The 22,323-nt window shown below is 40.2% G+C and overlaps 1 protein-coding gene across 1 annotated transcript; it reads right to left on the bottom strand.

Moving 5' to 3' along the window:
• Positions 1-303: 303 nt before the first annotated feature.
• Positions 304-21,526, bottom strand: RRP15 (ribosomal RNA processing 15 homolog). Its single transcript, XM_041477033.1, has 5 exons — positions 21,233-21,526; positions 17,721-17,995; positions 15,658-15,755; positions 14,660-14,861; positions 304-902 (listed from the first exon to the last, which is right to left on the bottom strand). The coding sequence occupies exons 1-5, from the start codon at positions 21,285-21,287 to the stop codon at positions 750-752; spliced, it is 783 nt and encodes a 260-aa protein (XP_041332967.1). The 5' UTR covers positions 21,288-21,526; the 3' UTR covers positions 304-749.
• Positions 21,527-22,323: the final 797 nt, after the last annotated feature.

Consider the following 22,323-nt stretch of genomic DNA (forward strand, 5'->3'; position numbering starts at 1 on the left):
CAACATTTTCTGTGGTATTGTTAGAAAAGGTCTCCCTCCTCAATGAAACCAATAGCAATGACTGTCCTTTCCTACCAGAAATCTCTGACTCACAATGGAAAAACCATATATATATACACATACATAAATACTAAAACCTATCAGTGGGGTCAAGTCTCTGTCTTTACAATTCTGTTTCCAGAGTTGTCTCCAATCAAACTAATGCTCCAAGACCAGAGCTATCACATTAATAGTTACTTTCCTTTATTATCTACAGAACCCTTTCTGGCCAAAGCAGTAAAGACTCTATAGGAGTCCGAAAACTTTACAAGGTGACGGCATTTCTGTGTTTATTGTAAGCCATTTCTATTGCAAATTGCAACAACTTTTCAAAGTGCAGCAGTGATTTGGAAATGCAGGCACACTAATACATCAATTGCCATGACTAATGTGTAAACTTTTAATGACCTTGGCAAAATCTGTCTTTCATTGGGCAAGTGCCACTATTTTGACTGTACAAAAATGTTTTGGAAATATGTTGAAAATTATACTTGTTTTGGAAAATATTTCAGGATTTCAGTATAGCAAATGGAGCTATATTAAATAAAAGTTTGACATGGAGGAGAAAACACTCCAAGGCTGTGTAAGTCTTATTTTTTTTTCTTTTAAAAGAGGTATCCTCCAAGTGTTGTACATTCATAGAATGCTGACTTTTTATCCAAACAAACTTAAGAAGATAAAACATTATCTTGAATGGTTTTCAGTTTCTTTCAGTCACTGTCATCTTCTTGTTTCAGACCACCTCCTTCTTGACTGTTGCCCTCTCCATCACTTTCCTTGTCCCAGTCCTTCATAGATGCTCCCATCATGAAGTCATCACGCAGTATATTCCATTCTGGTCCCTCTTCAGACTTCACTTCACCCTGAATGTTTGAGGGGAAGAGAAGAAAGAACAGAGGAATGATATAAATGTAAAGACAGTAAAAGATGCAAGGTCTCCATGCAATCAAAATAACACCTCCTACAATCAGCAGACGGAGGGCCAGGTCTTTGTGCAAATGGTACAGAAACATGCAGAACAACCAAAAATGACTTGATGCTAAGATGCCAACTTGTTTTAAACAAACCAATAAAAGAAATATGGAAACAAAACAATTATTCCTCATGGATGAAACAGTCACCCTAGGTATGGCTTCCTTTATTAAAATCTTTCTTGGCAATCAGAATGGACTCATGATATAATTTATTAACCCCCCAGGTGCTGCTTCATTAGAACACTTCTTGGCACATTTCTAAAACACAAATATGGATTTAATAAAGGCTTAACCCCCCCAAATTTAATATTTAACATATTCAGTGATACATGAACCAAATCCCCTTTATGTGAATTATTACCTCACTACCTGGGCTTGTCATATGGTACAAAGCTGCCTCTAAAAGAAACAAAGCTGATCTACTCTTAGCAAGCACACAACACCTTACTCCAAATTTCCTACGCCTTGGAAGTGGATAAAGTCGAGGCCCACTGCATGGACTGGTGAATAATAAAGAGAAGGGCCGGGAGTGGAGTTTCAGGTTAGTGCGGGAAACAGCGCTTGGTCGCGGCTCCCGGAGGTGACAGATCACATTTGGGCAGTGCAACAGCCCCATCCTGTGGCAACACTTTCAAACAACAGCTGGAAGCTATGCTTGCATCCTTTCCGGAGGAAAATACCGAAAGCTGCTCGATGTACTGAGGAACGATTTATTTCAGTGTTAATGCCTTAGCAGCAAAACATTTTTGACAAACAACATGGATCAGTGTCCAGCAGGCAAGCAAAAAATTGTCCTACCAAAGTGGAATTAGGGGCACTGAAAACACTAATTTGGTTCTGCAAGGTCTGAAAATAAATTTAACACTGGCACCCCAGGGAGGCTTTCCCCACTCCCATGCTCCAAAGAAGGGACCTCAGCATCCTCTGCAGACAAGATCTGCCTACTGGATGCAAAATCTGCAGTAAATGTATGATCACTGTAGATATCTGTCCATGCCTCTTCTCTGCCATGCATCTAGGTATGTGATACCACTGCATATTTAAGCTGAAGCCTGTGGGAATCAAGATTTGGAATAGAGCAGCATACAGAATTTGATTTCAGGAGAAAAGAGAAATGAAGAATGAGAGTCCATTACTGTAAATAAAACATGTCCTATCACACTATCAGAAGTTATCTGAGTGCAAAACGTCTGCCAAACAAGGTATGTGTTTTTAATAGGTAATCAAAGCAGAAATGCTACATGTGACTTCTGCAGTTCTTTATCAAACGCTGCCCTCACAAAAATAGGATAACAAGTCTTAACACTTTTCTTCCCAAAAGGAATTTCCCAGGGCCCAGCTCAAATAAAGAGAAACTCTACAGCTGTTCCTCAAGATGTTTGCACTGGGTTTGGGTTTAGGGTTTGCTTTTGTGCCTTCACAGATGCTCTCTCATTAATGGCTACTCCCATCCAACAATTCCCCTTTTTCAAAGGGTAGTGCCTCCTAAGCACTCATCACTCTTGCAGAAATTTACTTCAAATGCTACACCCAGTAAGCCTAAAATCATCTCAGAAGGGGCAATCAATTACCTGGAATTAAAGAGCTACAGATAAGGTAGGTCCCTAGCCAGACCTTAAAATTTTCACATGAGATTCATCTGTATTGTTATGATAGTGCAAACACAGGTAGTCTGTTCTGGGATGCAAGGAGAGGGTAACTTTTGTTTTCCTCCTGTTTAACTGTATTGCAATTGTATATGTTTGCCTTTGCAGAGTAGAGAACAGTTTTAAAAAAAATTACAAAAATCACCAAGTCCTTTCTTTTTTGATCCCAGATCTTTGATAAATCAGTATTTGAACAGTGAAATTTAAGAGCTGAATCTGAAATACTTAAAAGGAAACATCCCATATTTCCTACAAAACAATCTACATTTTTGGTTTTCAATAATAAACCCAACAGAATTGCCTTTTTTTTTCTTTTTCCAGATGTGCAGAACAGGGATTTTTTTTCTTATTTTGTTTTGGTTTTTAAACAGCACAGAAGGAGTAGATTATTATCAGCAATGACAGTTGTAGGCTCAGGGTTTGGAAAGCTCAATCCTCAAATTCATCACAAGCTACTATTCAGCAACCATTAGCCCTTCTTTCTGGCTATGTCAAGTGAACAACAGCACAAAAGCAGAACTTTAACAAAAGAGGGATGGTGATCTTCCATAGCATCACCCATTCTGTAAAGCACCACAAAGGCCTGAATAGAGTTTTACAACAAGCCCAAAGGAGGACAGAGATAGCATGTTCATGCCTCGAAGATTAAATGCTTGAAAGCAAATATTTAATCAATTTTAAGCATGCCTCCAAGTGAAGAAAATGCCTTATTTAGTATCTTCATTCCTAACTCATTTACTACTTATTTTCCCCTCAGAATAAAAATTCTACAAATCTACTGCATCACAAAACATTCTCAAAGTCTTAAGAAAATATGCAGTGAGAATATTTGTATAATTGACAATTAGTTGAACTGTAACATCACTTCCCAACTTGCTTTATGTAAGAATGTTAATACAGTTGGGTTTTCAATGTCATAATCTAGTATCATCTAAATAAAACAAAACTGATTCTTGGCACGTGGAAAATAAACTAACTTTCAATCTACACAAATGCTTTTGAACTCCCAGTCAGCTGTTCATGCACATCTCACTACCACACTGAAGTCCCCTTTGAACATCCCCAAATGAAAACAAAGCAGAATCTGAATTCTTCAGTAAGGCAAGGAGTGAAGAATTCTCATGTTGCTTTTTTTCCCTCTCCTCTTTTATACACTGGAAATGGGTTTTCTTTGCCAGAAGGGTCTGGCAACCTATTTCAAAAGGTCTGAGAGGCAGCAATTAGTAAAATACCTCTAGAATCACTGTCGTTTTACTAATTGCTGGTGATGAACTTCTTATCATGAGCTGAAATAAGGCAGACCAAAGCATGCACTGTGGTTACTCTAGTGCTGATACTTGCTCTGATGAACTCATAGTCCAGTTGAAGAGTTCATATAAATTTTAAAAAACCTTGCCTACTTGCTAGGCTATCACAGCATTAGCTAAAAGCCTCTTACAAGTAGGGCTCCATAGTGGGGACATACTTCCTGAACTAATTCTGCTTTGAAGACACACTCCCTCAAATCTGCACCAGGACAAGACAAACTGAAATTCTTAGTCAAGTCCTAATAAAACAGAGGTCCAAACTAGGCTCCAAGTAAGCTTAGTTCTGTCACTCAGAACAAGCAGCTGACCCTTGCAGGATCCAGCCTGGAACTGCCTCCTGGATGCTTTAAAAGGAATTGGTCTATGAAAGCCTTGTGGTAGCAGCAGCAGCTATAAGATCAAGTTAGAAATCTCCATGTTTTTGTTCGTTTCTTTACCACCACAAAAAACTGGAGCTACAAAATTTGCTCTTGGTAAATGACAAAACAGTATATGAGACCTGCCAAACTCAACACTGGAGCTGTGGCAGACAGCACTGACACCAAGGTGTGGGATCAATCCTCTCTGCCCTGTCTGAAGCAGGATGATACCTGCCTGAGCTTTTCCGAACCTTACACTCAAGCAGACCGAGTCCATAGTCTTACTGGTAAGTAATGGCATTAAAAGATATGCCTTGAAATCAGACAAAAGACAACATTTCACTCCACTGTCCACCAGCTTGGGTCACTTGAGCAACTCCAGCTTCTGCATCTGCAAAGCAACAAACACACCTACAGCACCATGGAGATTCCCTGAGAGCAGTGTCCAGAAGAAGACAGGAATTCCAGGGTTTTAGAAAAGGAACATTTTTCAGACCTAAGGATTACAATCAGCACACTGGACCCCTATGCTTTTGCTTTGTGTATAAGGTAAAATGCCAGAGCTTGCAGGGGCATCTCTCTTTACCATCACCTACAATAAATGTTTATTTGTACCTGTCAGGGAAGGAATTTCTAACATAAATATCTCTCAAGCAACAACTTTAAGCACTGAGAAAAAAATTCTAACGTGTCTAATTAATCTGAACTGCCTCCCCAGGTTCCTCTGTTTTGCTCAATACAAACACTTAAGACCTTGAGACATAGTGAAGCTTTTGTCATGATGAAGAAGTTAAAAAGCGTAACTGCCAGAACACATTCTCACAAACATCTGACAATTACCTTCCCTGTCAGCCTGCATCTTGCTCTGAATGACTGCTTCTATTCTGGTTCTCATCTCCAAGCAAGTCCATGTAAACTGAGCTCAAAAAACCCCTATCAGGCAGCACAGGCATACACTGAGCTGTGTTAAATCTCAATTTAAAATAAAATTTTAAAAATCTAATTAATCTCAATTTAAAGTAACAATAATAATAATAAACCCCTCACTTGGCAGAAGAGGGGGAGGGAATGAAAAGCAAAGAACACCAGCATAATCATTTCTCCTAAGTTAATTTTCAGCAATATGCGAGCTCACAGGTAAGAAAATAAATTTCCTTCAGGCTGAGAAGAAATGAAAAAAACTGCAGCCAAAGTACCTAAAGCAGAAAACAAAATGTAATGATTTTTAACAGGAAAATTATACTTGGGGTTTGATCATTAGTGCTGCCGGCAACTTAATCTGATTTGAAACGCAGCAAGACCTTGACTCTAAGAAAGGTTTCTATGTAAGCCTGATCCCAAACAGCCAAAACCCCACAAATCTGCAACTGAGACTACAACCTACACCACTATTACCTTGAATTTCTGAGCTGAATTCTCACAGCAGCTCACTCTGAGAAGCATTTTCAGCTTGCAGAACATGTGAGCTGCACAACAGAAATTTATTCTGCTGCAGTATAATTCTGCACAATCATTTATTCCTTAGGGTGAGAGTTATTCAATACCTATCTGCATTCTCTCTCTGAATGAGAAATTAAAGCAACTGAACTAAACTGCCCTGGTTTACTTGAAGTGACACTACACTGTGGGTATCAACAGTGGGACAAGGATCTCAGCATACTCAGATCACAACTTTCTCATATACATCAGGATCTGCTCTGGCAATTCTAGTAAATAAATCTAAGAATGAAATTTTTTTACAGCATGTTTTGAGATCTGCTGTTCCTGTTCAAACTTCTCTGAAAGTAGCACACTGGAAATATTACTACAAGCGCAACAAATAGTGATTTTCCTTTTGAGCACAGACAGAAGACCACCCAGAGCGTAACGACCTGCACAAGGAATCTCCTCATCCTCACATCCTCCTCTAGGGTTTACTACAGCTGGGGATGTGTGAATGAGAAGGAATGCTTTGGGTTGGCACACAGAGGCTTAACATGGCCCAGCTTTGGAGGGCTCAGAACTCAATTACAGAATTTCTAAAAACAAGCATAAACCTGGGCCTAAGCAAAGAAGAAAATTCAGAAGCGTTGTTACTAGATGCTCAGTTTCAAAGAAGAATCTTAGAAAAAGCTGATGAGAGAACAGACTTCCTCAGGCTTGGTTCACCAGAAACCTCAGAAATTATTACTTCTGTCAGGAAAAGCAAAAATATTTTAAGAATTCAAGCTTAACACAGGGCCATTCTGCACACAGGACGCTCTGGAACTCCTCAGCCTGTGCTGTACTCCAGCCATTGACAGCAGCCATCTCAGAAACCCCTGTGCTGCACCAGGAATTCCACCACATGTTGCTGCATGACCTGTTTGGCCATACTGGCATCAAGACTCCCTTCCCATGTTTTAATGAGCATGATGTATAGCAAGGGCACCCTACACCAGGAGCAAGTTGCACAGTTCCTGAACCACCAAGCTGTACCTGGAAAATACACATATATAGCAAGAGTGCCCAGTAAAAAAGTATGCAGTCAAGATTAAGGCCTCCACTGTGCTGTCTCTCAGAAGTCACATCCTCATGTCTTTCAACAGTTTACTTTAGACAAACATTTTCCAGTCACAACAGATTTTTCTCAGATGTCACCTATTTATGAAAGACACTTTTGCACTATCTCAACTGGGTACCGAAAATTTTCTGCAAGTTGTTATAAAAGCTTGCCTGCTGGCCCAGTAAGGAAACATGCAGACCTGCAGCTGTTTGGAGTATTTCTGATTTTTTTTTTTACACAATAAATTAGTAACTTGCAAATTTTTAAATTATATGAATAGCACTCAAGTGATTTCCAACAAAAGATGCTAAAATAATCCACTGTTTTTCATTATGATTTAGCAAGAGGCATAATGGAGTGAGTCCCAAAAGGTTGTCTCAAACAATAAAGGCTACAGTAATGACCATGCCTGTCCCTTCCAGCACTTAAGAAATCACCTCACAGAACAGCTGATCAGAAGGAAGTGGGGCAAGTAAAAAGCCTCTCCCTGACTCAGGATTTCCACTTTTGAGTCCCACAAGGAGTGTAAGAATCCAAAAAACTTTGAGGTAGGAGGATGAGGAATAAAAAAATGCCAAAAAGAGTCTACAAGGAACTAAGCTCTATGCAATTTTTATCTGCTAAGCTTGTCTGATTTCACCTCCTTACAGTCATTGCCCTTGCTTTTTACTTCAATGGTTTTTGTGACATATCCTGGAGGTCTCTAAATCCAAATTTCTCTGATTTTATATTCCTATAATTTCCCCTCACATTATCATGTATGAGTGGCAAGCTCATTAAGGAACAGACCATACCCCTCAATACTCCCAAGCTGCTTTCTAAAAGTAGTTTAAACCTAATTAAGGAAGATGTAAACTGCCCACAATACCAATCCCTTATCTTAAACATCTGGCTACCCTTTCTCTGCATTTCTGACCTTTGCATCTCTGTCTATGTTTCTGTATGGGCTTTCCCAACAGCTGCAGGTGGAAGAAATGATACAGACCACCTGCAGACCACTGTCCAAAGTTCAGCAGCAAACCAAAAAGAGGTCAGACCTTTCCAAGAGGCAGTTTTAATATAATTTGTAATACTAACCAGGTTTTTAAAAGTGTATTTTCTAATCTTTCAGTAAATTTCAGAAACATTCATTAAAAATTGGCTGGGACTTCCCACAGTACTGAAAAAAATTTACTGAACTCAGCAACCCTCTAACCATTGCAGGCTGGAAGCAGTTTGATCCACCACTCCTGAAGTCTATTGACCAAGATAAACAGATGAGTAGGTACCCACAGAAGTCATTTATAACACACACACGCTGGAAATCACAACATTTTGTACCTTAATAAAACTTCAAAGTAAAGGAATCACTTTCCATGATAATTTCCAATAGCAAATGCTCAGATGGGGGAAACAAACTTATTCAGATAGATAAGCTCCACCCAAACCTTCTTACTTCCAGAGAATATTTTTCTATAAAACTTAATGAAATGTTTAGATGTATTTTTCTCTAAGCACACTGCCCTGCCTATAAGTTATGAACAAAGCCAAGAGTGAAGAGCTGCTTTTATAAGGCTTCCAACTTGATTTACCAGATAAAAGCCCAATAGTATTTGACTCTTTGTGCTTTGTATACTCACAGGAAGATCAAAGGAAGATGTATGCCACAAGTTTTTCAAATGTGGTTGTTTTAGACATAATTTTACTGAAAAAAAAAAGCCTTGCAACGTCTGAAAACACTTCATAGTATACTGTGCACTAATAAACAAATAGCAAGGCAAATTACTCTCAAATATGACAGATGGAGCTGTCTCAGCATTGCCTGACATTTCAATCACAAGTCCCTGTTTACATTCACTTCAAAATTTGCCAAACTTCAACTGCTTCATGCTTAAGAATTTTGCAATGTTTCAAATACAACCACTTTATTCGTTTTCACAGAAAGACAAACTTAAAATATTCTGTCTTCAGCTCTAAGGAAGAAAGAGACATTTTCTACAGGAACCCATTAAAACCTTGTATCATTCATTCTTTTTAAACTTAAAAATCAGTTGTGTTTTGGAGCTGGCAACATAGCTTTTGCTATCTCCACGAACATTTGCCTGGATCTGGACAAGTTATAAACATCTGGAAGATGGCCCTCCCCAAACCTCAGGTCATCACCTCAGTAGATGCAATAAGCATTTAGCATCCAAATTCTCTTAAGATATCTGTCCTCACTGATCACACACTATCTGCATCTTAGCAGGCAGCATTCAGCTGAACTGAGAGTGACTCATGATGACACACAGGGAACTGGCCTTTCTGTGGGAACAGCTGTCAGGGCTGCTCCTGCATTAGGCACAGGATACTTGCTTGGCCCTCAGGTGCAGGGGGAAAGAACCTGTCAGGAACACAGAGCAGGAAGAGGATAAAAAAAGAGGTAGATGGGAACAAAGTGCAAAATCACTTCCCTTCCTGACTTCTGATCAAATATCCGATAGAGAGGACAGAAAGGGGTATCTGCGTATAATACCACAGGAAAAAAGGTAAACCTAGTAAAATACTTCACATGACCCTTAATTGTCTTATGTGGAGTTGAATTTACAGTGTCAATTTCTTGACATCGAATCAATCAAATTTAAATATTGAAACATTGACAAATTTAAACTGACATTTAAATATTGAAAAAAGTCCTACATTCCCATGTTAACACAGATGTGCATTGCTATGACAACAATCTTAAAAACCCAATCCTCTTGATGACCCAAACTCTGTAAGTTAATACAACTTCTAAACAAATTTAAAATGTCATAATTAAACACCCTCTAGTACTGCACAACATGCCTTTATGTTAAAGAACTTATAAGTTATGTTCCTTATCCTATAAGGAATATAGGATATGGCAAACTGATGGCAGGCTGCACTGCATTTATCCCTAAGGATATTCCTAAGAATACAGCATACAATTAGTTGTCAGCAACTTTCTGGTACGAAACCAAAAAACTTCATTAAAAGCATCAGCTCCAAACACATATGGGGTGACCTTCAAGAGAGTGTACACACAGTCAGAAAAACAGATAAAAATGCAGGATCCAAAGGAATCCAAATTAAAAGTTTTTGTGCATGTGATGGGAAGACATTTATTAAAACTGGGAGAATACATCTACTCTGGCTACAGCTGAACTAAATTAATACTTGGCTGCCCCCTCAAATCTGCTGGAATACATGCATGCTTGGTTACTCCTTCAACTAGGTCTGTAAAACCAATACACAACAGCTGTAGTAATAAACTGCTACTCTGCAATGCCATTATCACCTAAGGATGTTTCTTGATAAGATTAAAAGAGATGTTGATACACCTTACCAAATTTCCAGAAGTCATCTCTGCCTTCATCCACACTTCAGAAACAATTTAGTAGCGCAGGTTGAAGCAACTGTTCAGACTACTGTCACTCCAAAGAGGTATATGAATGAAAACAGTTGGTTTTTTTTCACCCTCCCCATTTCTACACTGTGAAAGCAGTGGAAAGAAACGGACCAAGCTAACAGCCAATACTCAAGAAGCCGCAAGGAAAAGAAGGTAGTCACTCTCAGATTTTAAACTGATGTGACTTTTAAGCTGGAAAGCACAATTTATACCCCCATTCAGCTTAAAAAATGAAAGCCCCTATGCCACTCCTTGTATCCCAGCAAGAACAGTGGTCAAAGTCGAAAGCAGAGTATTCCTCCTCCACTTGAACAATCTTCAAACTACAGCTTAAAATAGACTCATGAATAGAAGAAAAATCTATTCTAAGTCTGACTCTAATCACTGTCCTTACAAATTACTTACCAGATACTTGGAGCATTTATAAAATACACTTGAGGTAGAAGTAACTTTTCTGGAAAAGCACTTTAAGTCCCATCTGAGCAATAGCTGCTATGAAATAGCACTTGTATTCTTCTTCACTCATCTTCCTTCCCATCAATAATTTATTTTAGAATAGGCACTATTTTGACACCAACACACCAATTATTTCCAGATGCCATCCCAACACAGGAAGCAAATTGTGCCTATGGGTCATGCAGTCAGCCTAGCTTACAGAAAGATTACATTGCAGAGTTTGGATCATGGTTACTGAAGTGGACCAGGAAATCCTGCTCTTACTTTCACCACTGAAATGCTCTGCAACAGATCTAAGAAAGCTTACAAGCTGAAGCAAAATGCTACAAAGTCCTAATGAAAAAATGAAAGGTCAATGAGTGCAGGTTATGCTTGTCATAAAGAGCATCTGTAACTTTCATGCCAGTTGTTTATGTATCACTAACAAAATGTTTTACCACACAGTAAAATGCTTGACAGGGACCAGCACAAATGAGAAGTCAATATGAAATTGTCACTGACACACAGCAAGCAAGGAGAATAACTCTGCATTTCCTCTCAATTTCCTTATTTTCTTACAATTAAGATTTCAAGACTCTGTGTAGTTCACTACATAAGCCAACATATCTGTGCAACTCCAGGAGAACAGAAACTTCACTCGACCCTAGAAGCAAGGGTACTTCCTAAGAGCACCCTGTATTAAGGACCTAAAGAAAACAAAAAGGTTTCTACAAGGAATCCTTTACTGCCACTACCTACTTCTGTATTCATTCTATAGACATAAAAATAACTTCAGTCTCCAAGCCTGAAAAAACAGCGTTCTCATACATACCCTTTCTAAACCTATACTTTAATAAAGTTTCTTGTAGTGTCTTACAGGAAGACATGACCAACACATTCTGAAATGAAAAGCTGGTGTGTAAGGATTGTGTTAAACAAATTGAAAACTCTCATATCTGCCAATAAAAGATTCATAGAAAAACCCACCCCAAAACTTTAAAAAAAAAGCCCCATCCGAACACAAACAAGTGGGATTTTAATTTTTTTTTTTTTTTTTAATGACTACATTTTTCTCCCACATTGCAAGGCATCAGACAAGGTGGTGAGGGGAGAGAAATTAGATGATCTTACCCAGAGGCAAGCACCATGCACAGTAACTTGGAAAAAAAACAGGAAAAAATATTACACAAGTCAGCTGGCTCAGCAAGGATTAAGAAATACTTTGATAAACAGCAAATGATATGAAAGGCAAAGCTTTTGGCTCCAGCTCAGAAAAATAATTACTCCCAGCTGGGCACAGAGAACTCCAAGAAGGGCTACAATTTCACAAGAAGGGCACAGGAAAACCTACACAGCCTTACAGTCTTTCTTTCATAGTTATGTTGGTAGGTATATGCCAAGTAACATTTAGGCCAATGGCTAAAAGTAAACAAGACTATGAACAATGTTCTAGTGGGGCACAGGTTACCTGCCCTTCCCAGGCACGCATAAAGCTGATGGAAGTAGAGAACAAAATTTAAAAAGTGGTCATGCTAGTTTGAAATTATACTGCTGCAGATGGGCCTTTACAGAACATTTAATTTTTTTTTTCACACATAAATATACTTGCCTAAATAGTCAATCAACAGAGCTTTATAAGGGATTTCTTCAACAACCCCTGACACTTGAAAGAAATTGCCAAACTTTTAAAATACAAAGCAAATTTTGCATTCAAAAACTCCTGCAGAGCAAGAAAATGCTTTCACCCACTCAAAAAATACAGTCAAGTCTCATGTCACAGCAGAAGGCTTGAGTCAAAAGAGGTTTGCTTTCACTAGTAAAACTTTTTTTCTGCTATTTTTCCTGCTGACTGCTTGTTTTATATGGGTGGGGTAATGTTTTTATTGTTCTGGACTGCCCTTTAATTGATGGCAGAGTGCCTGGATTTTGGGATTGGCATCTCTTCCATTGTTTTTGCTGAGATAAATAAATGTATCCCCCCCCCCCCCCATTTTTTAAAAATTAGTACACTCTATACTCTCGACTGCTAAAAACAAACCCACAAAACAAATAAACAAAAGCTTTCAGATGGCACAAACAATCTGCTGAAACCCTGCTGCAAGGAATTTACTACCGAAAAGCCTAATCCAGGCTTCCTACCCTCTGAAACACTCTCAAAGACCAAGAAGCAGAGAACAGTGGAGGCCAGCTGAACTGTTCAGTGGCTAAATATTTGTGTAATTCTGAGAAAGAAGAGCAGATTTTGGCCTCAGCCTCAAGCCTCAACAACTACCAGGAGGGGAGCTTGCTAAATGAGTAAGATATGTTCTCAAGAGAAAATAAGGCAGATTAGGAACAGCTTGAAAAGGAGTTATTGAAGAGTTTGGTTCAGTATTAAATCGAATGGAGAGTCGCTGAAGCAAAGGCTGAAGAGTCACTGAAACAAGGGAGAGAGGAAGGGGGGTGCTCTGTCTAGGCAGACATGCAATTAAAAAACCCAACCAAAAATCCCAATCCACACCCCAGCTTTTGTGCACAAGCAATGTGAAAGCAGCATCTACATTAATACTCAAACCCAAGACTAACCAGCCAGCATCTAAAGCATCTCCAGCGGTCTTGAATGGAAATATGCTATTACTGATGCTGCCAAAATAAAACTTTTTTTTTAGCATTGAATCATTTGCAATCTGTCTTTTCTGACCTAGTAATTAAAAAATTGCCCTGCTACAATGTGACACAAAACAAAGGTCCTAGTTCTTGCTCAGATATTGATTTAATGCTGACTACAATATTAGTTGGCACTGCCATTCTTCCAATATTTTGCTATTCCAAGGGAGGAGAAACAAACAAATGAACCAAAAAAAAGAGAACCACACACATACACATGCCCCCCCACCCCGCCCCAAACAAGCAAGCTGGAATTATTTAAGGAGAAATAAAGTGTCAGCACCAAGCTAAATTGTTCTCATTATCCAAAGAACTTAAAAAATACTTTAATATTACACTTGCATGAAAATTGTATGAGCACACCATGCCAGGCAGTGTTTCAGCATGTTCCCCAAGTGCACACAAACAAAAAACATATGACAAAATGTTGTCTCCCGACTGATTAAAGTATTTCTTCCTGGCATGGAAAAGCACTTAGTTAACTGCGGTGTGTCTGTGCCAACTGCAGTATTCCACCCACCACCAAGCACAGAGTTCAAACCTGGACACAAATATGCTTCAAAAACATGCAGCTTCTGAAATACGAGAAAGGGTTGTCCGAGCAACTTGTTTTCAACCCTGAGCTACTTGGTGAGCTGAAAGAACTGGTGAAGAGTTGGATGAGTCCAACTACACTGTGTCTCAAACACATTTGGAAAAAGTGGAATGTATTTCTTTCCAAAACATCACAAGAGCAAGGAAGCCACACCAGCACAACGCACACAGAGAATCAGGGAAAGAAATCCTACATACAAGGTTTAATACATCTGTGTTGCTTTCTATTATGGTACTCATTTTGTATAGCAAATCCTTCAGTTTCAGACACCATAATCACCCAAAGGAAGTGAGTTTGACATGACCAAACTGTGGGGACACACAAGTAGTACAGTCTAGTACACCATGTAAGATGAACAGCCTCCAGGTCTTTAACAATTTCAAGGAGCTAACTATTATTGGCCAAATTCCAAATGTCACAACCCACCATAATATAGCAGCTTGTTCCATAACTGGTGTAAAATCCAAGATAAAATCTAGTGTTTCATAATCCTTTTTTAAACACAGCTAAACAAAGTTATTTGCATAATAGACTCCATGTCTTATCAGAAGAGCTTCCACTGTTTTGTACTTTGATAGTCAAAAAACAGGGAAAATAGGCTAAAAGCTACTTGTTCCCTTCTACAAGTCTCAAAACATCCCAGCCATTTGGGTCAGAGGTTTATGAAAACCAAGCACATCAACAGCAAGTCATTATATTGAGAAGGTACCTTGTAAGCATTTTTTTTTCTCACAGATGAAGCCTACCTGTTTACTTTTAGTGGCCATTCCAGCAGAATTCCTGGTTCCTTTAGCCCCCTCCATATTTCTTAGAACATCGATGAAATCTCTCTTTGAAACAGAAGACATCAGTTTAGCACGCTTCCTCTCAGAGCTCCCTGCTTTCTTCACCTCCTCTTCCATTCTCTTCTGGTGCGTCCTGACAGCGTTGAATAATTGTACAACACCTCTGGGACAGGGAAAAAGACAACAAAGCAAATCTTTTAACTCAAGTTCCTTTCACAGAAATAAACCCCCTACTAAAGCTAGTCAGTGCAGATGCTGGATGGCTTCTAACTCCCCAAAATGGTTACCTGGAACCTCGATTTGGTCAAGGAGTAACATTTACTACAACACAAAAGACTTTCAATTTTTACTCTTCCTTCATACTTATTGCTAGGAACCAGTAACAAACAAATCTACTATTCAGACTCTGAAGTAAGCCTGGTAACACGGCACCAAGATCAGTTTCATCCTTGGGAGTATGTTATTTGTCCTAAAATCAGTTATTAAATTACTCAGGCAAGTCTCTTAAAGGCAGCTGAAGCTGGGAAATAGGACATACAGGCAGCACATCAAAATGTTCAACTAGTTCTGTGACACCAAACTACCACAATGTGAACAGGCAGCTGAACTTCACAGCCATGGATCTGGTGAATCCTCTGTGGAGAAGCAAAAAACCAGAACAGTAGAAACAACTGTTCTGCATTTTTAAGGCATTAAATTAACAAAATGAGGGGATCCAACAAAGCACTTCTGCTAAGCAAACATTAGATTCCCATCTAAATTTTTACTCTTTCATAAAGCTTCTGAAATCTTTCGTTGAACTTGATACTGTAGAATGCAGACCTGTCTATAAATCTCTCGGCTCCTGCTAGTCACTTCTTAAGAGTTCAGTCTGATTGGAAACAGATTACCTGCACAGGCCTTTTCCTCCTCTTTCTGATATACATATATTTAAGGAAAACATTCAGAAAAACTTTTACCTTGTGGCAATTCTCTGAAGATTTCTTTCCTTCTCTCGGTCTTTGACAACATCTGGCTTCACTCGGCACATCATTTCCCATTCCCGCTTTTTATCGAGCTGCATTATAAATATTGTTATGTGAAACAACATGGACATTTGAGAATGCAGAATGACCTGACAGAGTATGCAGCAGGAGGAAAAACTATCTGCAAAGTCCAGTTTGGTTGAAAGTAAAAGGAGCTCCAATATAGGGCTAGACAAGTGTCTCACATTGATACAACAGGGGCCACACTGAGAGTGTGATTCTCCCAGAGAGTCATCTGCTTCCAGTAACAAAAGCCTAGGAAAAAGATGCTTTTACACCGACTGCCTTAAGCAAGGAAATTATTCAAAGACAGCCTTCAAATCCCAGATTTCACAAGCTGATCACAGAGAAATTTATACACAGTAAAATCCTGGGTCCATCAAGACTGGCATGTCACATTTTGAGCCTTGAGAATTTGACTTCCCCCAACAGAACTGGTCCCATGGCTTTGTGACCAAAGCGACACTCAGCAAAGAGGGCAACAGGCAGAACTCTAACACAGGAAGAGCACCAAGTGTCCACCAGACAACAAGTCATGTCTACAGTACTGGTTTTTGTCTATTTTTTTGGAGGTTCTCCAATTCTAAACCAAATTGATCCCCTTTTCCTACCAGCAGACACAAAACCATCAGCTTTGTTCCTGCTGCAATAGGAGACCACTGTATTTCATGACCTCTGCTTTAGGAGTAAGTTTTTCTTCCCCTCTGAACAATTTAACAGTGTTCTAGGCCTGGTGATGTTCCATTAAAGCTGTTTTATGCAAGAAGTCTCTAATGGAATTTGAGAGTCCTTATCTTTATAATTACAGGCAGACTACTATGAACTTCTGAGTTTATGACCGTGTTTTGGCCTTTGATCAAAAGAACTGCCCTATTCTACCTTTCACCAGCAAGAAATCAGTGAAAGGCAAATTGCTTTCAAGTTTTTCTAAAGCAAACAAGTCACTTTGGGGACCTCAGGCCCATCTCTATTTTGCAGTATTCTCACGTATTTACAGGATGAGAGCAGGTATTTAGGACAACCATAACTGTGCAGATGCTGTACTGAAGCTCTCTGAACTTAAAAGGCAAGCCATGGCCCAACTGCAGCATGTCCCAAACTGTCAGGTGAATAACCTGGTTATTCCACAGAAACAGAACTGGTAGGATGAGACATTAGAACTACTAATGTATTTCTAGCCTGAAGGTAAATCAATCAGAGGCTGGAATTAAAAGTTCCACTGAAGGCACAAACAAATTACTTACTTGCCAACATGGTTTGGTTTCTTCATACCAGTTTCAGAACCAGAAGCAATATATGGCACAGACATGGTAATAGAAAACTCCAAACAGGAAAATGACTGAGGGGAGCAAACAACAATGCACAACCACATCAATGATTACTGCAGTCTCAGCCTAGAGGCCTTGATTTTGGAAGTCACGGCACAATTTAAATGGAATCAGTTTTCTTCTATTTCTCCCTCTCACTTTCTATGGTAGACAACTATTTCAATTTGTAATGCCAACAAAGTGAATTTTGCGCCAAATTAACAACACCAATTAAAAAAATCAAGCTTGAAGTAGCTGCTTTCACCCCCTCAAAAAAGAAAACACCTTAAGCTGACAGACTGGAACACTCCTGCTGCCAATGTTCAGCCTGCCTGATGACCCAGAAGCAGTAAGAGAAAAAACCTTACACAGCATGACTGGAAAGTGAAAAAAAAGAAAAAAAAAAAAAAAAAAAAAAAAAAAAAAAAAAAAAAAAAAAAAAAAATAACAAAAAAACTGGAAAAAAAAAAAAACCTTACAAAAAAAAAAGGAAAAAAAAAAAAAAAAAAAAAAAAAAAAAAAAAAAAAAAAAAAAAAAAAAAAAAAAATTAAGCTACTCAAGATCACTGTGAAGTAGAGACTCCAAAACTGAGACAGCCTCAGCAGTGATCTGGGACAGTGCTCTGAGACTATATTGCATGTAGCCCATCTGACAGTCACTGCACATGGAATACTGCATCTTTTTCTCACCCTCATCTTCTTTTCTTGCCTCTCTTGGTTTTTTTTCTCTCTTTCCTTCTCTAGGCTTTTATTCTTGGCCAAGATGGTGGATTTATTCTGTGGAATCTTTTTGTTGAGCACTTTTGCCATGGCATCTGCCCATCCTGAACTTGGGCCATCTTTGCAGCTTGTTGCCTCTTCAGCCACACTGCCAGGGACTGCTGCTTCATCTTCATCATCACCATCCAGGGCTTCACCTCCTGAAGAGTAGCTGTCTTCTGGAAGTTCTGAGCTTAACTCAGAACCTAGGGATTAAAAAAAAAAAAAGAACATAAGCAAAGAAAAGTATCAGGAACTGTTTCTAGTAAGAATCCTTCACTAGTGCCATGTAACTGTTATCCAAGTTCAGAGCAAGGTATTACTGTAAATGTGCTGTTAGAATTAATTCCTCAAGCAGGCACACACCATTATACTGAATTTATTAGAAACTATGTAGTGCAAGTGCTTGCTCACCTCAGTGAGGATTTAAAGTGATTAAAAGAGGCTGGGCAAAAGGGAAAAGGCAGTCTTGGACATTTATTATTAGATTATTGAAAATTTTTATTTTGGTAATTGTGGGGGGAAAACCTGTCTATTATCCAGTTTAAAAAGTGTTACTTATAAATGCCTATCCACACAAATATGTGTGCATATGTATGTACACACACAGAGTGAAACTGCAACAGTGACATCTGGTGTTTGACTGCAAACAGCCACAGGAATTAAACTGAAGCTGGGGGGGCATTTCTTATGTGACAGCAAAACCTGCTCAGAGACAACACTGCCAGCAAAAATACAATTACCTAAGCATAACAACCCAGGGGAGACTGCTTTGTGGAATACAGCATCAAGACAGGCAGGTCAAAAGAAACCAGAGGCACTGAGCTTTTCTGGGTAAGTAACTGATCAAGTCACACAAATAAAACACCCCCAAAGTCAAACTTCCTTACCCCCATGAGCCCTTCAAAATAAAAGAAGGAAACAAAGCTACAATACCAAAGTTTGGAATTAAGACAGCTGAAAATAGCCAAATTGATAGGACAAGAAATACATGAAGAGTTAGTCCTCATTACTCTGTTCAGTGGGTCAAACTGCAAAAATTGAAATCTTTAACAGTGCAGGTGATTAACTAGAATGAAATGGGCTGCAGGTTTAGGGTGTGCTAAAATATGCTGGGTTATTTCACTTCACCACGTAATCAAGAGCAGAGCATATTCGAGGTCGTGCCACCATTAACTACCATTCCAGTAATATTTGTGCCACATTAATTAATTATCTTACATACAACTTTCAAGACTGCAAAATCAAATGCTGAACAGAAGGAAGCTGGTTTCTGATCTCACCCAGTCCCAGATTCCTCACGTGACTCACTTTCATCCATCTACCACTCTCAAACTCCTTAAAAAAAAGAAAATTTAAATTTTAAACCACAGCACTGCTGAGCCAAGTGCTTTACTTCATAAGCACTCCTATATCCCATGAAGTACCTTTATCAACCAAACCATTAAGAGAATGAAGCCAGGAGTGCTTCACAAGATCTGGTCTCCATAAAACCATGCAGGCAGCTATTAATGATATTCCCCATTAATCAACTGTCTATTTAATGACTAAGCAACCATAAACATACACTCTGCTGCCACACTAATTCATTATTCTGCCTTCTTCATGAGCCTGTTTAAACCAGAAAAAACCTAACAAACAACATAGCAGGAAAACAGTGTCACTGACCAATTTAAAACAAAACCTTTACTGCCCAGGCGTGTTTAGAGGCTTGGGGAGCATTTAGTTATCCTGATGGAAGGAAGTGAGAGTCTGTGGTTACAAAACAAATGTGGAAGAGAAATAATGACTGAATACTTGGTCATTATCTCTATCAGTATTACTTTTACTACCACCAAGTGATATGTCATGCTCCACTTAAAATGAAATTATAGGAGTGTTTTCCAACAGTCCTTACTATAAACTGGAAATTTAGAAGTAGCAAATTTTCTCAACACAATCAGTAACTACTTAAAGGCATCCTTTTTATCCTTTAATATCCTTCTAGATATCTGTATCCATATTCTTTGTTTCCAATAAAAAATAAATTCAAACCATTGCCTGCAAAGAAGTAACTGCAGCACCACATGACATTCATTATACATGTGGGAACCACATCCTGGTTCCTACACGTAAAACAAGGTCAAGTTTTCACCCTGGGCCTTGTCCATGCTATCATATTGCTATTTAGCTTTTAATCAGCCCCTGTTTGTGACTTTTTTTATACACACAAAAGCAAAAAACGACCAAAAGACCAAACCTGAATCCCCCACACTGCTTAGGCCAAACTTTTGCAGTTAGCCATAAAAAACAGATCAGACTCATAAAAAGGAAATTTGCAAAAACACGTATCATTTCCTTTACATAACATCTTCTGCCAATAAAATAGGAGAATAATACCAACATTTTGCTTTCAACAATTACAGAAAAATTAACAAGGTTTCCACTAGTAGCCATAATTTATTCTTTAATACATCAGAGTCAGCAGCATGAGATAAAAAAGAGGCATTTCAAAATAATTTAAACCAGATTAATTCAATCAGAAGTAGGACCTGGGACCCTGTTCTGATAGAAAAGACTGATATCTAGCATAAATTTAATATAAAAAGTTTTAATTGTTTCTGTGTGTTGTTGTGAAATACACATACACATTTCTCTCTCACTCTTTCAGACTCGCTCAGTGATGAAGGTGTAGACACACTTAAAACACAGCGAACATTCAGCAATGAGCTCTGAAAGGAGCTCCCACACAACGCTTCCCTTTGGGTTCAATTTTGACGCTCAAACCAAACAGAACCAATGCTGGAGCCACAGCTCCAAACGGCCACAACCCTGACTCCTCCCAGAACAAAGCAAAAAAGAAATACAGTCACAGGACAGAATGAAGAAGTGATCACAACTGGTTAGGTACACTCTCACAACGCGCAAGGAGGCGAGAACGAGTGCAGAACCGTGCGTTAAGGGTTAATCACTGGAACGAGAGCGTCCCAGGGCTTTCCTTCGAGGAGGAGCAGATCCCAGCTCGCACAGACACGAAACTCGTGCAGCTCTGCACAGTCGTTCCCCTCTCTCCCAAGAAAGAGGACAATGAAAGCTGTTTTGGTGGGCCTAGGGGATTAAGGAGCTGCTGGCGGCACTCCCCGGGCTGGGTGGGAAAAGCCCAAGGGTCAGCGGGCAGGAGCAGCCACCAGGCACCGCGGCAATAGCAGCCACGGGACACGCCGCCAGGAAGCGGCCTTAGTAGGTGGCCTGGCCGGGCCGGAGCCTGCGTTCCCGTGCCCCATGCCGACCGGCGCCGGCCTCGGCCTACGGTCCGTAGCGGGGGGGATGAAGGGCCACGGACCCACCGGCGGGCTCGGACGGGGCAGAGAAGAAAGGTCTCCAAGGTCAGAGACAGCCCACAGCGGCGGCCGGCGTTGCTTCAGAAGAAGAGAGGGCCCCAACCCCGTTCCCGCTGCCGTTACCGCTGTCCGTGTCCGTGTCTCCCTGCCCACGTGGGCCCGCCACGGCCGCCGCCATCTTCTCCACGGTCCGCCCAGTGCAGCGCTCCGACCCGACCCCCACGCCGCCAAGCGGCGTTCCAGCTCCCGGGGTTCCGGGCAAGCGAGAGGCGCTTCCGGGGCGGGGCCGGGGGCGAGTGGGGTCAGGGCTCCGGGCGGGCAGAAATGGGCCCGTGGGTAGAGCAAACAGGGCTGGTCGCGCCCTCCTGCCCCCCAGGCCCCGCCTGCTGCTCTGCCCAACCCTGCGCGGAGCCTCCGGCTGCTCCAGCCTTTACAGGCGCCGTCGTGGGGTCAGCCCCGGGCAGGGCCCGATCGGGGCCTCCCGGGGCTCCCTGTGCCGCGAGCTGCGCTCACCTGGAGCATGGAAAGTACCCTGGGAACCGCTCCAGCACGGCAAAGCTCGGGCTGATTGTTCGCTTCCACCCTGGGGGACCACTGTGGATGGACATGGCAACGATAAAAATAAATTAATGCTGTACATATGTGTGTGTGTATCTATCTATCTATCTATCTGTCTATCTGTCTATCTATCTGTCTATCTATATATATATATCTAGGAGTCCTGGTGCAAAGAGGAATTTGAAGGCTCCACCACAGCGCTGGTGTACCCAGAAAAACTTAGTCACGCTTTCAAACATTGCTTTAAGGCCCAAAAGGAGGGACTGGAGGTGCTTGTAAGCTCTGGTTGATGTACTGAAATTGCTTTCTCTTAGTGGTGGTATTTTAGCACTGGCTGGTCGGAAGAGCAGACTATCCCCATATGTACGAAAACAAAATTTCTTCTATGTAAGGTGAGAGAAGTCTTAGTAACCCTAATTTTCTGTCACTTCACAACCACAAACCAGGCACTCAGATTTTAAGGCCAGATTGTAACAGTGCCAGCCATCCAATCACTCAATTTGGTGCATCTGTTAAGAAGTACATCCTGAAAACAGCACCACCTAGAATGCCAGAACTGTAAAAGAAGCAAATCTTAGGCAACTTCTTACATAAAAGCACCCTAAAGAAATGAAATTTAGTTATCAAGACCTGCTGTTCTTGTAGCAATAAAATGT

This window comes from Pyrgilauda ruficollis, unplaced genomic scaffold (assembly GCF_017590135.1).
Source record: "Pyrgilauda ruficollis isolate IOZ18807 unplaced genomic scaffold, ASM1759013v1 scaffold4, whole genome shotgun sequence".
Classification (NCBI taxonomy): domain Eukaryota; kingdom Metazoa; phylum Chordata; class Aves; order Passeriformes; family Passeridae; genus Pyrgilauda; species Pyrgilauda ruficollis.